The sequence below is a fragment of the Carlito syrichta genome, unplaced genomic scaffold, assembly GCF_000164805.1.
Source record: "Carlito syrichta isolate Samal-C Ts95f unplaced genomic scaffold, Tarsius_syrichta-2.0.1 Scaffold123377, whole genome shotgun sequence".
Classification (NCBI taxonomy): Eukaryota; Metazoa; Chordata; class Mammalia; order Primates; family Tarsiidae; genus Carlito; species Carlito syrichta.
In genome coordinates this window covers 391,589-405,784 of record NW_007067473.1, presented here as the reverse complement: position 1 = coordinate 405,784, position 14,196 = coordinate 391,589, and the positions used below count along the sequence as shown (strand labels likewise).

At 41.2% G+C, this 14,196-nt stretch overlaps 1 protein-coding gene across 1 annotated transcript in view; it reads left to right on the top strand.

Annotated features, from left to right (window-relative positions):
- The first annotated feature begins 6,799 nt into the window (after positions 1–6,799).
- The window catches only part of LOC103249749 (cytochrome P450 4X1), a 45,962-nt gene continuing 38,565 nt past the window's right edge, over positions 6,800–14,196 (top strand). Inside the window, exons 1-3 of the mRNA XM_008048370.2 lie at positions 6,800–7,175; positions 11,971–12,112; positions 13,274–13,318. Of these exons, the coding sequence (XP_008046561.1) occupies positions 6,999–7,175; positions 11,971–12,112; positions 13,274–13,318 (364 nt within the window). The 5' untranslated portion in view covers positions 6,800–6,998. The remainder of the gene's footprint in view (positions 7,176–11,970; positions 12,113–13,273; positions 13,319–14,196) is intronic.

Genomic DNA, 14,196 nt, shown 5'->3' with positions numbered 1-14,196 from the left:
TGTAATTCCGGCTACTTGGAAGGCTGAGGTGGAAAGATTGCCGGAGCCCAGCAGGTCAAGGCTGCGGTGGCTGGGAGCGGCCACTGCACTCCAGTCTGGGCGACAGAGTGAGACTCCAAATCAAAAAAAAAAAAAAGAAATGGGCTCTGTTGAAACTCCCTAACACCCAGAAATATATCTGTTCCCTTAGTCTTTAGATGACAATTGCTTTCTTTCACGTCTTTGTATTAATTTTATGTATAATGTTTAACTAAGTCTTGTGAACCAAAACTCCCAGAATAAGCAGAAAACTGTAACCAACTGAAAAGTACGCAGCTGCAAAATGTTCAAGGTAATTGTAACTTAGAAGAATGGCAAGACTGATCTAATCTGAACGTTGGTTTATGTCAGCAGCTTCTTGGGGTCTAAACAGAGATTAGAAAAAGAAACTGAGTAATGATCACAAGACATGTAGTCATTATTAATCAATAGCTGAGATACATAAGACGCTGTCTGCTTTGCTATAACTGCTGTATGAAAACTTTGTTTAAATAAATAGGATTTGGTGGATGCACAGCCTATTCCCTGATCCCATGGTAGCAGAATAAAACTCCTTACTTCTCTCAGCTCTCTGCCTCTCGTATCTGACTGACCACGAAGGAAGCAGCTGATCGTTGGATTGGGCCATGACAAGGGGACCCTCTGCTGCCTCAAGTTCCTGCTCAAGAAGGGGAGAGTGGCCTGAGCTCCTAACCTAGAAGACTGGGAGCTCCAGGTACCTGGGGGTATGTCTGGGTATTGAGCAGAGAGAGCAGCACAGCACCAAGGACTCTAACCTCAAGGGCAGGGATAGCTCAGGATCCTACTCCAGATGATTTGGGGGTGTTAGAGAATGGAGCACAGGGGGCCTCACTCCTGGATCACTGCCCAGGAATGATGGGGTGGCTTAGGCTACTGCTCCAGCACAACTTCCTGACAGACTTGAGGGGCAGGCTGTGGTGCCCTGCAGTGACACCTGATGCTCAATTCTGGGTCATGGAGCTCACTTGACCTCAGGCTTTGCTACCCTGAGAAACCATGGGATTAGGAACTCTCTTGCTGTTCACACTGCTGATCTAAGTGCAAAGGGGTGAGGTCCTTCCTGCTAGTTTTCTGCCACTTACACTGCTTTCCCAGTTGTGTAGGAGTGTTGGGCCCTTCTCTTCCTCAGTATTGCTGGGGCATACTACCACAGCTGGTCCTGGAGGGATGCTGGTGTTCTTAACAGTGGTACTTGCTGAAGAGTTCCAGGTTGCAAAACTGACGTTGGCTGCAGGACCCATTGTTCATGAGAAATTGCAGCTACAGCAACTTTCCTTCTGCTCAGCCTACAGGTTCCAGAACTTGGGAGTGGGAGCTCCCTGCTAGGTTCCTGTCATTTAGGCTGGTATTCTGGGTATCCCTTGGTATTGTTGAGGCTCCTTGTCACAATTGCCTGGAGGGGTCAGCAGGGTGGGGGCACCCAGACAGTGACACACAGAGACCACTTCTGGGTCAAGATCTAATCCTGGCAACCTGTATCTCTGGGAGGGAAATGCAGTTTCAGGGGGGACCCCCGTTGCTTCCAGAAACAGGCTGAGGTGAGCCCAGGTCCAGTTCCAAACCCTGGGGTGATCTCCATGCTCCCACACTGCTCTGGCTGTGGGAGGTCCCTCCCCCACTCCAGAGCAAGGAGTTTTGTCTTTGGGCAGAAACCTAAGTGCCTGTAGGAGTTGCTGTTGCTGTGGCAATGGACCCAAGTCAAAAAACGGTGTCTTCCTTACCAACTGGATTTGGGAGGACACCTGTGGCTTTACTGGGTGTCTTTCCCTCTCACCAATTCTTGGCCTCCACTGAGACGGCTCCAAGGCTCAGGAGAAATGGGGTGTTCTCTCATGGCCTTGAGTTATAGAGATCTCTGGTATGTCTCAGAGGTGAGTTTTCAGACCCATCTGTGTTCCGGGGTCACATTCACTTCTTTCAGCAGAGCACCATCGTGAGGGTTAATTTCCTATTTTCTCCTCCCTGAGATCTGGGGTGTCTTTTGCCTTTCTGATGAATATCTGTTTTCCTTCTTGAATCAAGTTTCACTGTGTTGGTCTTTCCACACTGTTTCACAATGTTCCAATGGATGAGGCATGCTTGAAAGCCTCTAATCTGCCATCTTGGCAGGGGAATTCTCTTATGCTTCTAATGCACTGTTCTTCTCATTTGAATTTCTTTAAAACTATAACTACTGTTATTTAAGGGCAGAATGAAGTGATCATTTCCCAGCTTTGATGCATCTATAGAAATGTCTAAGACTGACTATCTGTGAAGTTTCTATGCCCCATCCCACCTAGCTCATCCATTCTACTTACTGCCCCATTCATACCCTTCAATCTCTCTGGCCCTGTTTTTTCTTTCCTTCTGCCCCTCTTTCAAAACATTCCATCCTTCCTCTCTATTAGTGTAAATTCCCTGGGGAACAAGCACCAGGCTCCCTGTCTTAAGAACAGAGATCATTTTACTTATTCTTCCTCTCTTCACCTACCTTCCCACTCTCTGTCTTTTATTTATTCTCTCAATCTGATAAACTTCTTGATCTGGGATGTCTCTGACTTTGCATTACCTACTTGCTTTATAGGTGATTCATTGCTCTATAGCCTCACCCAGCTCTTTGTTAAATCTTCCTGATCCCCAGTATGTCTTCCTAGTTCAAGTGAATTGAATAACTATTTATAAAATATCTATTGTGTGCCCAATTCAAAGATGGACTCCAGGCAAATCCAATAAATGAAAAACAAAAAGGTTTGAACTATCATAGAGTTTTAAAGCCTAATTAGGAAGATACTTTGAATATACAAAGAGATGCATAAGAAGACCACATAGGATTTCTGATTGTGGAGTGAGTGACAAATGAAAACATGAAAGAATGAAATGACATATAAAAGATACAAAAATAAATGTGTTCATTGTTCACAGAATAGATTTCTGTAAGCTGGATGGTTAGAGAAGTGTTTGAAGAAGAGGTAAGTCTTGAGGAACACCTTGGGAAGAGCAGAAAACACATAGGTCAAGGGAGTGGGATTGGGGGAAATATATTCTTCTTGCTTTTCCTATTTCAGTGAATAGAAACATCAGGATTATCCCAGACTTATTTCCTATTGCACCCATGTTCAGTCACCAACTCCCATCAGAAACACCCCCAAATCTCTCCCACTGAGTCTGGCCTACTTGTCCACTTGTTTTTTAGATCATTTGTTGCTCTATATTTCTCAGTCTGCTCTTTGAATATACTGCAACCACCTAGTCCAGACCACTATAATATCTTATCTGAATATTGTAATAGCATTAAAAGTTGTACCCCTTGTTCCAGTCTTACTGCCATCCCCCTCTCACTCAATTTATTCTAATAAATATTAAGGTCTCTGTGATGTCCTTGGGTGAGCTGTATAATCTGTCTGTGTCTCTATTTCCATATGTTTATAAAATGGGATAACGTTAATACCTACCTTGAATATTTATTGTGAGGATCAATTAACTTACTACATGTACATCACTTTAGAATGGTCCTTAGCACTTAGGAAGGACACAGTAAATACCTAGCTGTCATTATGACTTTCCAAATAGCTATCAGAGGGATCTACTACCTAATGATGTCATTTTCCATCCTAAATCCCTTCTGTGAATTCCCATGATCTTAGGTAAAGTCTGAACTCTTTAACTGGGCCTACCAATCTCCCACAGTCTGACTTTTCCTCTTTATGTGACCTTAGCACCCATACTTCTCTCTGAGCCTTGGTTCTCCAGTCATGCTGAACAGCTCCCACAATCCAATTGGTTCAAGCTGTATCATGCTCTGTTCACTGATTTTTCTGCACTGTAAAATTCCCTTTCCCACCTAGTTCACTAGTTCACCTAGAGGATAACTCACATTTTAGGACACAGTCCCACTAGACCCAAAGCCACGTGAAGTCAGGGCCATGATGATTTTGCTCAACACAGCACCCCGAGTGCTTAGGGCAATGCATGGCACATGGTCAGTGCTTCATAAACACCCACTCAATAAATAAATGAACAAATGAAAGCATCTCCTTCGCTACAAAACTTCTGCATTGTCTCCTCACCTGCATTCCCTTCACCTGGACGGAGTTTGCTACGGATATCAACATCACTTTCAATGATAGCTTCCTTATGAGTACTTAAGTGGCCTTCATCTCCCCACTGCACTATGAGGTCCCAACATGTGTTCAGCACTGAGCTTGGATACAGTAAACATTCAGCACATCTTTATTAACCAACCGCATGAATCTCTGGAATCTACATTGGTAGACTGCAATGCCATCCTGGAATCCAGCTCCACAAACCTCTAGATTTTTATTCCCATGGTTCCATGTTCCAAAATGTTTTTATCTTTATCTAAAATTTTATTATTCCCAGCTACTCAGGAGGCTGAGGTAGGAGGATCACCTGAGTCCAGGAGGTAGAGGCTGCAGTGAGCCATGATTGTGCCAGTATACTACAGCCTGGGTGACAGAGTGAGACCCTGCCTCAAAAAAAGTATTTATACTTATGTAATGATATATTTCCACATCTTAATGGATCAAAGACTTATGTTACCATAGTGAATTATTATACTTTCAGTCAAAAGTTAGTTACCTTGTACTTTCCTGTTTGTAGACAAATGTATGGTTCTTTGGACTATGTGTAGCATTCAGGTAGCTGCTCAATGCCCCTCACTTCTTCTATCATGTCTTATGTGAGGGGGCCATCAGATGAGCGTTGGAGGAGGTGTGGGACTCCTTCTGAGAGTCTCATAGGACTTGTTTTTATCTAGAGGCACCACTCTCCATGCTGGTGGGGTTTTTTTTTCAGTATCTCCAATCCCCTGTACTGTAACCAAGACAATTCAGTCAACATTTACACAGGAATGCCAAGAGAAGGAAAGAGTCACTGCTCTGCTTTTGGTCTCCAGAATAGAATTTTTGAGTTGTAGCAAGAACCTAGAGCCAGTCTTTGGCCAGAGTAAATAATTTTCTAATATCCTTTATCTTTCACTGGCATGTCCTGGCAGAGTAGATTATAGATCTCCATTCTCAATCGGGGATAGAAAGAACATGAATAATAACATAAGGAAACTTTCTACCATGTGAAATGGAGGTCTTGCAGCCTGGTGGACTAAGGCAAAAAGTGGCAGATTTGGGAGCCAGTGGTCAGAAGAGTATCTGATTTTTTCCTCTGTAGGCTAAATAACTGGGAGTGGGAGTTTGGATAGACTGAAGAAAAAGCTGAGAACAAGGGGAACTTTTGTCTTGTGCCCTTTTTGAGGGAGAACTGAGAACAAAAATGACTCGGAGGGAGTCACACGCCCAACAAGAGTCTGGGTGGGACTAGGTGAGCTAAGGAGTCCCCACACTTTGACCCAGCCAAGAGGACTTGCTAGAAGTTCACTATTCACGCCCTACTATTCCTCAGTCAGTACAAAAGATCCAAGGCCCAGACCAGGCTAGATATCACAAAGTTGAGATCAGCTGGGGCCCTAGAGTATGGATTGGAGATCTTCAGCCCCATCACCATGTTGCCATATGAGGGCCACCATAAAACCTTCAAAGTTTGAGGAAGGAACCAGGCACAGAGGAGGAATCTGAAAAACTAAAATGCCATGAGTTACCCACAAGAAACTGTGTAAACCAGAAGATTCTGAGATGTTGCGGGATGGAGACAGGCAAGAGGTAGGAAGGTCTGGGGAAGAAGGAGCTAAAACGCTTAGTGTGTGTGGCTTCATGGAACATGCAAAGGGGCAGGAAGTACTTGGTCCAAATGAAGTCACCACCCCTGGAGTCTGTCTTAACCATTTAGCTGCCAAGTAAAATTTGGCTCCAGAGACTGGCTTAGGAGCCGGGAAGGGAAATGAAAGGAAGGAGAACAGGGAGTTGTAGCGGACATTAGATTTATTATTCAGGGCTGTCAATCCAGCACCTAACATATGCCTGTCTTAGCATAAATAAATGAATAAATGAATGAATCGTGGGCAAGGCTATAAAAAAGACTGAGAGTGGGGAACAGCAACTTGGGAAGCCATGCCTGTTAGATCCTAATTCACCATCTGATAGTAAATAGTAAGAACATCACTACATAATGATTTTGCTACATTTTACTATTATCTGTACTCTTGGGTTTATTTACGTCTCTTGTTATTTAGGGTTGGCTTCGTGGGTGTGGGACCTGAGCAGTCACACAGGGCCTTGAACTCAGAAGGGCACATATTTGGTTTAATGCTCTGCTGTCATCATCTTAGAACTGTCAATAAATATTTAACCTCACATTTTCATTTTGCACTGGGATTCATAAATTATGAAGCAGGCCTTGGCTGTATCTGTATGGTGGAAATACTATATAATGGTATGCTACTCTGCATCTCTTTCCAATTCAGTGTGCAATGCCCTCATATTGGCAGCTTGAAGTAGCCCACGGGGGACGTTGGTACATGCTGGGAATCAGGGTGAGAACCAGTTGTAAACGTTTGTCAGCACACCGCTGGGCAGATCACAAGATATGAGTATACCGATCACACACCTCCCCCTCACTCTCCCACTCCTGTGCTTTTTTATAGAATTCCGCAGTGGAAAGGAAGGGCTTTTGCATAGCAATTTATTATTTATATGTGACAAGAAAAACAATGACCTCAGCCTTGGTATTATTTCAAAATCTAAACCCGGATCTTCCATGACTGAAAACTGTCCCACTTAAAATACGACACTCCGGGAGGGTATAAGCAGTGGGCTTCAATGAAGGCGTGCGCTGATGGATAGCTGGCAAGATATCCGGGAACGCTAGACTGCCCCCTCTCCCCAGGCCTGAGCTGCTCCTCCCACTGCCCTCCCTCCTTCCCGGGAAGCAGGATCTTCGAGGAGGGCTCGGAGAGGCGGAGGGCTGGGCGGTCCTCCGCCCGCCCGCGGCTGGAGCCAGCGAAGCCCCCTCCCGCCCGGAGCCCGCCGGCGTTGGGCGCCGCGCAGGCGATGGACGCCTCCTGGCTCGAGACGCGCTGGGCGCGGCCCTTGTACCTGGCGTTCGTGTTCTGCCTGGCGCTGGGGCTGCTGCAGGCCGCCAAGCTCTACCTGCAGAGGCAGCGGTTGCTGCGGGACCTGCGCCCCTTCCCCGCGCCCCCCACCCACTGGTTCCACGGGCACCAGAAGGTAGATGGGGAGGTGGGGGTCGTGGGGGAGGGTGCTGCAGAGGGGACCGGCGGGCAGAGGCGGCTGCTGCTTTCCCTTCCTCCCCACCCTGCGTCCTGCACAGCCCTCTGCAGCCCAGCCTGTGGCTGGCTCTCTGCATCTTTTCGTTGCTCTAACTCTCACGCAGCTCTACTGGAAAGGGTCACTAGAGAAGAATCTTAGGGGGTTGTTTAAAGAGCCTGAATATTGAAAAGGGAAGCAAGATGTAACTCAGGTCTGTCTCTATTTACTTCACCAATCTTTTGTATGTAAGTACTGCCTTGTATTGCATGTTATTCTAAAGAACTTACTAATCACAGAAAATGTGTGAAATTGGACATGATCGTTGGCACCCTTAGTCCATTCTAACCAGGTAAAAGTATCTCTCTTTTTCTAAGGTTCTTATGAAGTAAGGAGCAGCCCCAGCCAACCTCTCAACCTCTCAAGAAATACTGATTGGTGGGAATGTGGAAGGTAGAGGAGACTGTTATCTTTTAGTCTCTCTTGTTCTCTGAATCCACTCCCGCCCTTAAGAGATCCCTCATGAATGGCTTGGTGCCACACTCCCAGGAGTGAGTTCTCTTTGTTCTCCTGAGAACTGGTTGCTGAAAAGAGCCTGGCACCTCCTCCCCACCCTTTCCTTCTCTTGACCTGTGATCTCTGCACATGCCCCTCCCACTCACTTCCCCATGAGCGGAAGCAGTCTGAGGTCCTCCCCAAATGCAGATGCTGTGCCATGCTCCTTGTACAGCCATGAGAACTCAGAGGCATGAACCAAATAAACCTCTTTTCCTTATGAATTATCCAGTCTCAGGTATTCCTGTATAGCAACACAAATGGACTAAGATAACATCCACCTGTGAACTTCTTTGTGACAGGTAATTACTTATACCTCATCTTCCATTGTCCCAATATAGTTATACAGTATTTTTTAGCTAAATAGAAAAATTAGTATTTGTATAACTTTGATTATGGTTTTTTTTTAACTACTGATCTAGACAGTCTCCTTTGATTATTTTTTTCTTTTCTCCTAGGGCTCTTCCCTCACCCCATGATGTTGTCAACTTCCTCCTTTTCTCATCTGCTTAGTTTTTCAATTTCTTACTATTTTGTTCCAAATGCTTTCATAGATTTGTCAAACACATCTCAATAATATTTCCAAATATTTAAACATGCCAAATAATCTATCAGTCCATATCCTTTTCTGGAAGTATTTTTCCCACAGACTTCTGTTCCAGTTGGGATGGGTTACTCTTTAGGGCTGGTATACAGATGGTGTTCCAGGACTTCCCATTGATGCTGTCCTGTATTATGTATATCTCCTGTCTCTGAGATACTATGCCTTCTTTTGTTTTCATTGATTTTTTTTTTAGCATCCTTGCCAAAAATCAATTGACCATAAATGTCAAGGTCTATTTCTGAATTTTCAATTCTATTTTGTTGATCTATATGTCTGTCTTTATGCCAGTGCCACACTGTCTTAATTATTGTTGCTTTGTAGTAAGCTTTAAAATCAGAATGTGTAAGTCCTCCTGCTTTGTTCTTTTTAAAGATTATTTTGGCTATTCAGGATCCTTGAGTTTCTATATGAATTTCTATATGAGTTTCTATATGAATCTTTGTCAATTTCTACAAAGAAGCCAACTGGGATTCTGATAGGGATTACATTGAATCTGTAGGTCAGTTTGGGATTATTGCCATTGTAACATTATTAAGTCTTCTGATCCATGAAATGGAATGCCTTTTCATTTATTTAGGTCTTCTTTAATTTTTTAACAATATTTTGCAGTTATCAGAGTATGTTTTTCATTTCTTTTGTTAAATTTATTCCTGAGTGTTTTATTTTTTAATAAATTGTATCTTGATATCATTTCAGATTATCTATTGCATTCATAGTGTTTCAAAGTCTATATTCCCTCTTGACTGTCACTAAATTATTTTTTGTGTTTTAGAGAAGCTTCTATCAAAATTTCACAGATTAGAGATGACTGACAGATTAAACTGTCTAATATTACCATCCCTGCCCATTTACTCAGGTCAGCTTCCTTTTGGTGAATCCCCACTCAACAATTCACAAGGAAAGGAAGATACTATTTTACATAGACAGTAACTTTCTTAATTGAAAGTACATTTCATATGTACATTTCATATGTATATGGGGTACATGTTATATTTTGAAACATGCATACAATGTGTAATTATCTAATCAGAATATTATTTCAAATCTCTTCTACTTATTTTGAAACATGCAAAAATTATCATTAACTATAGTCACCCTACTGTGCTATTAAACACCAGAATTCATTTCTTCTATCTAAAGACAGTAGGATTTTAATTATAGTCATAAGTTTCCAGAAGGAAAATGTATGTGTAGAAGAAATTTCCTGCAAGATGAGAAATTATATTTCTTGCTCTATTCTAGCCATACTGGTCTTCTCTCTATTCCTCAAACATGCCAAAGATATTCTTCCCTCAGAGCTTTGAACATGTTTTTCTTTGGTTAGAATGTTCTCTCTGCAATTTATTCAGGCCTTTGAACATATGTTACCTCCTTAGGGAGGCCCGTCCTGAACACTCAGACTAAAATAGGACCTCTAGTACTCTCTATCCTCTCACCCTGTTTTTATTATCTTGGCCCTTATCACCCTCTGACACTATATTGTGTACTTTTTTGCTTCTTGTTTTATTATCCACCCTCACTAAAATATAAAATCTGTGAGGGGAGGGTCTTTGTTTGCCACTATAAACCCAATGTTTGGTATAGTTGCATAATAGGTGCTTGATAAATCCTTTGTTGAATTATAAATATATCAGATGCTAAATAAATTCACTTATTCAAAGATCTATTGACTACATAAAATAGACCTGGTGATTTAACATTTATTCAGTAGTTAAATGAATCTCAGTCAGCACATGACACTTAGGATGGATATATGCAGGTGCTTATGTGTGTGTGTATGTGTTTGAGTGTGTGTGTGTGTGTGTGTGTGTGTGTGTGTTGGAAGGAGTATGTGTATTTGGATGTAATGTAGGGAGCATCTGTGTAACTAAGTAATAAAGCACTTGGACTCCAGAGTTAAACCTCAGTTTGAATTCTTACTACTGGTTGCCAGCTATATGCCCATGGACAGACTACTTAACCTAGTTTCTAAGGCTCAATTTCTTCATCTGTAAAATGGAATTGTATTTGTATTCACTTCACTTCATAGGGTTTCTGATGTAAATATTAAATGATATAAAATATGAAAAGCACTTAGCAGCACCCAGCTCATGACACTGATAAATGTTAACTATTGCTATTTTGGAGGCACTATAAATTTTCTTAACAGAATTTCCTAAATATGTGTAATACTCATTTTCAAAGGCATTTGGATGCTGCTACAGAGATGAAGAAACATAAATTAGCTTACATATACTACAAGGTTCATGATAGCTTTCTGTCCTTTTTGTCAAATCAGGGGTTTCAAAAAGTGTAACCAAATACTTTCATGTGGTTAGGAGTGTCTATGACTATTTTAAAATCTAAATAAACCTTTAAAAAATCCTCATATTAGATTATAATTTTCATGAGGACAGCAGCTTTGACTTCCTTATATTTCTCTGTGTCTCTGTCATCTGGTCCATGTAATACTCAATAAATACTTGTTTGTTGTTTGTGAATGAATAAATGAAAAAATGTTGACATTGTTGGAAACCGTTACTCTGGATAAGCAATGGCACTTGTTGCTAGCTTGATTATGGCAATGTTAGCAAAAAAGAGTCTGTAGCATTTCAGAAACTAGATTTCAAGAAGCTCAACCCATCACTGGCCCTGAACTACCAAGAAAACACTTCATGGGTTAAAATTGCTAACTGATAACACAGGAGAATTGGAGCCAGAATTTTTATCTCTTCTGAGGATAAGAACAAACAATCATACATCATATGTTGTGTGATTGGTCATGAAAGGAAGAATTTGGCAGCCTTAGGGTTGCTTTGTAGGTAGGAACCTTCACAACTGTGCTCAGGTGGTATAGATGGGCACACTGAAACACACACATGCATCTGCCCCTTACTTTACATAAGTGAATATAAATGAATCTTATTTTCAGTGATTTAGAGAAACAGTTTAAGTGAGCCATTAGTAATCTGCTTATAAAAGCAAAAAGTCTTTCTCTGATTATACTTCACTTATAGATGTTGGAAGCTGAGAGTTTTGTATTTGAGTTTGTGTGAAGCTTCATACATCTGTGTAAATGAGTCTTTCATTGTTGTAGGGGGGAATATTGGATTTTCTTTGCAGATGAAGTTGACAATTTTTTAGAGAGAGGCGTTCACTAATAAGACATAAGAGAGAAGAAAAGGGAAAAGAAATGGTGAGCTGGATGGTAGATCATTTTTCATTTGCTAATGTTTAGTTTCCCACTTAGGAAAGAAATGTTTAGCCTCTAGATTCTGCCCCTAGTCAGTATGATATTGACAGGTGAGTCAGAGAGTGTTACTCGGCTCACTTTACCCTCTGTTGGAACAACAGTTCACAGTATATGTCACTCGACAGTGATGTGGTCTAGGGATACAGCATATATTTATATTGAGAAGGTAAATGCACTAACTTTGTTTAGAAAATTGTCTCCCAAGGTTAGAAATCCCAAAGAAAGTATGTTCACTCACTTCCAGAAAAGAGTCAGATTCCTTTGCCTGGTGGCATTATCCAGGCCCTGAACTCAGCTTGTGTCTATAAGAAAGGACAAGTCTAGCCTGACTGGCTATCTAATTTCCTTTACTTTTTTCACGGCAGTTTCTTCGGGATGACAAAATGGAAAAGCTTGATGAGGTTGTTGAAAAATACCCTCGTGCCTTCCCTTGCTGGATTGGGCCCTTTCAGGCATTTTTCTATATCTATGACCCAGACTATGCAAAGACATTTCTGAGCAGAACAGGTAAGAAAAGAGGAAAATCTCTGGGACCTATTCTTCCTGGGAGTGAAATGCACAGAACCCACAGACAAAATTCTGAAGCTAAGATGGGTGTTAAGAGATGCCAGAGCAAGTATGGAGAGATGACAGTTTTGTTACCAATACTGAAGAAAATTCCCATGTCCTCCCCAGTCCTTTAACTTTTTCAGAACTGCATGGACCCTTTGAGGTCAATGTATCTAAAAACCCAACTCTCATTACCAGACTTGCAGGGGGCTTCCTTTGCCTCTCCTGGTTTTGTGACTTCATTGTCAGCAACACACTGTACCCCTTCCCCCAGTCTTGAATCTTAGTCTTTGGGAGAAATCAGAAGCAGCTCTACCTCAGTTGGCTCAGTATGTAAACCTAAATGCTAGATCATTTATTTACCATTGAACCTCTTGACTTGATTGTGATCCGAATGTTGGCTTTCCTCTTTGCATATTTCTCAACTATGTTCCCTTTTGGGGCATGAGTCATCTACCTCCCCTACACAATCATTTTTTAAGGCTTTCATTATGGATTATTTCATTAAAACACCTTGCTTTTGTTCTGTTAACTTTATAAAACTAAGTTCTCATATTCTCATTTTCTTTTCTGTGTTATTGTATTCATCATCTTTAATAAGCCCTAGAAAAGAAAACCTCCTTTCCCTGACCATCTCCATGTTCCCAGTTCCCTGTTGTGATTTGTCTCATGTTTACCTCTTAAGGACACAAGCTGTAGAACACCTCCACATTAGGGATCACAAGAACAAGAGGTATTGATACCTCATTACCTGGTGTCTGTCAAACCCTCCTCTGATAGTTAATCTGTTTTCCAAAAAGGATATATGTTGTTCCAACTCTTGTTCTGGTAAGTTTACAATCCCCCAGCAATATCTGTTTCAGATAGAGGAACTGTAAACAAAGGAAGAATCTTGGCTTGTGTACCTGTCTGTTTCATGGGACTTGCTGTTTTCTAAACCTCAACCAAGATTTTTGGTTTCTGCAGTCTTTCTAAAGGCTGCAGGGAGTGAACTTTGGGCTCCCTTTTGGTCACTACTTATAGTTGGTGCAGGCAAATGAAGAAAACCTTCACCAACTTTAACTGATAATCAATGCTCTCTCTAATGCTGTCTTTTGTTTCCTCTGCTTGCCTCTGTAGATCTCAAGTCCCAGTACCTGTGCAAGTTCAGAATTCCATGTCTTGGTATGTATGTGCAAATGAGAGATATAATCCAGTCTCATTCAGAGTCCTCTTTCCATAGTAGAGCATCTCAAAGAAATTCAAATCTGAATTCAAAGGTATTAAGAGTAAGATATCAGTACCATGCCACATTGGTTACGATAGTTTTGTAGTGTAATTTGAAGTCAGGTAATGTGATACCTCCAACTTTATTCTTTTTCCTGGCATTTGCTATTTGGGATCCTTTTTAGTTCTGTATGAATTTTGTAATTTTTTTCATAATTCTGTGAAGAATGGTGATAATTTTTTATTTTAAAGATGACATTGATAATTTGATATGAATTGCATTCAATTTGCAGATTGCTTTGGGCAGTATGATCATTTTAACAATATTTACTGTTCCAGTCCATAAGATGGGATTTTTTTCCATTTGATTGCATCCCTGTGATTTCTTTCATCAGTGTTTTGTAGCTCTCTTTGTACAAGATTTTAATCTCCTTGGTTAAATGTATTCGTAGGTAATTTTTTTTGTAGCTATTGTAAATGGAATTGAGTTCTTGATTTGTTTCTTGGCTTGCTTATTATTGGTGTATACTAGTATAAAAACAGACACAAAGATCAATAAAACAGAATAGAGAATCCAGAAATAAAGCCACGTACCTACAACCAACTAATCTATGACAAAGTCAACAAAAATATATTGGAGAGCCATATGTGGAAAAATGAAACTGGACCCCTGTCTTTCACCATATACAAAAAAAAGACCTGAAACTATATAAATCCTAGAAGAGAACATAGGAAAAACTCTTCTGGACATTGGTCCAGGCAAAGAATTTATGACTAATGCACAGCAAAAGAAATCATTAACAGACAACCCACAGAATGGGTGAAAATATTTGCAT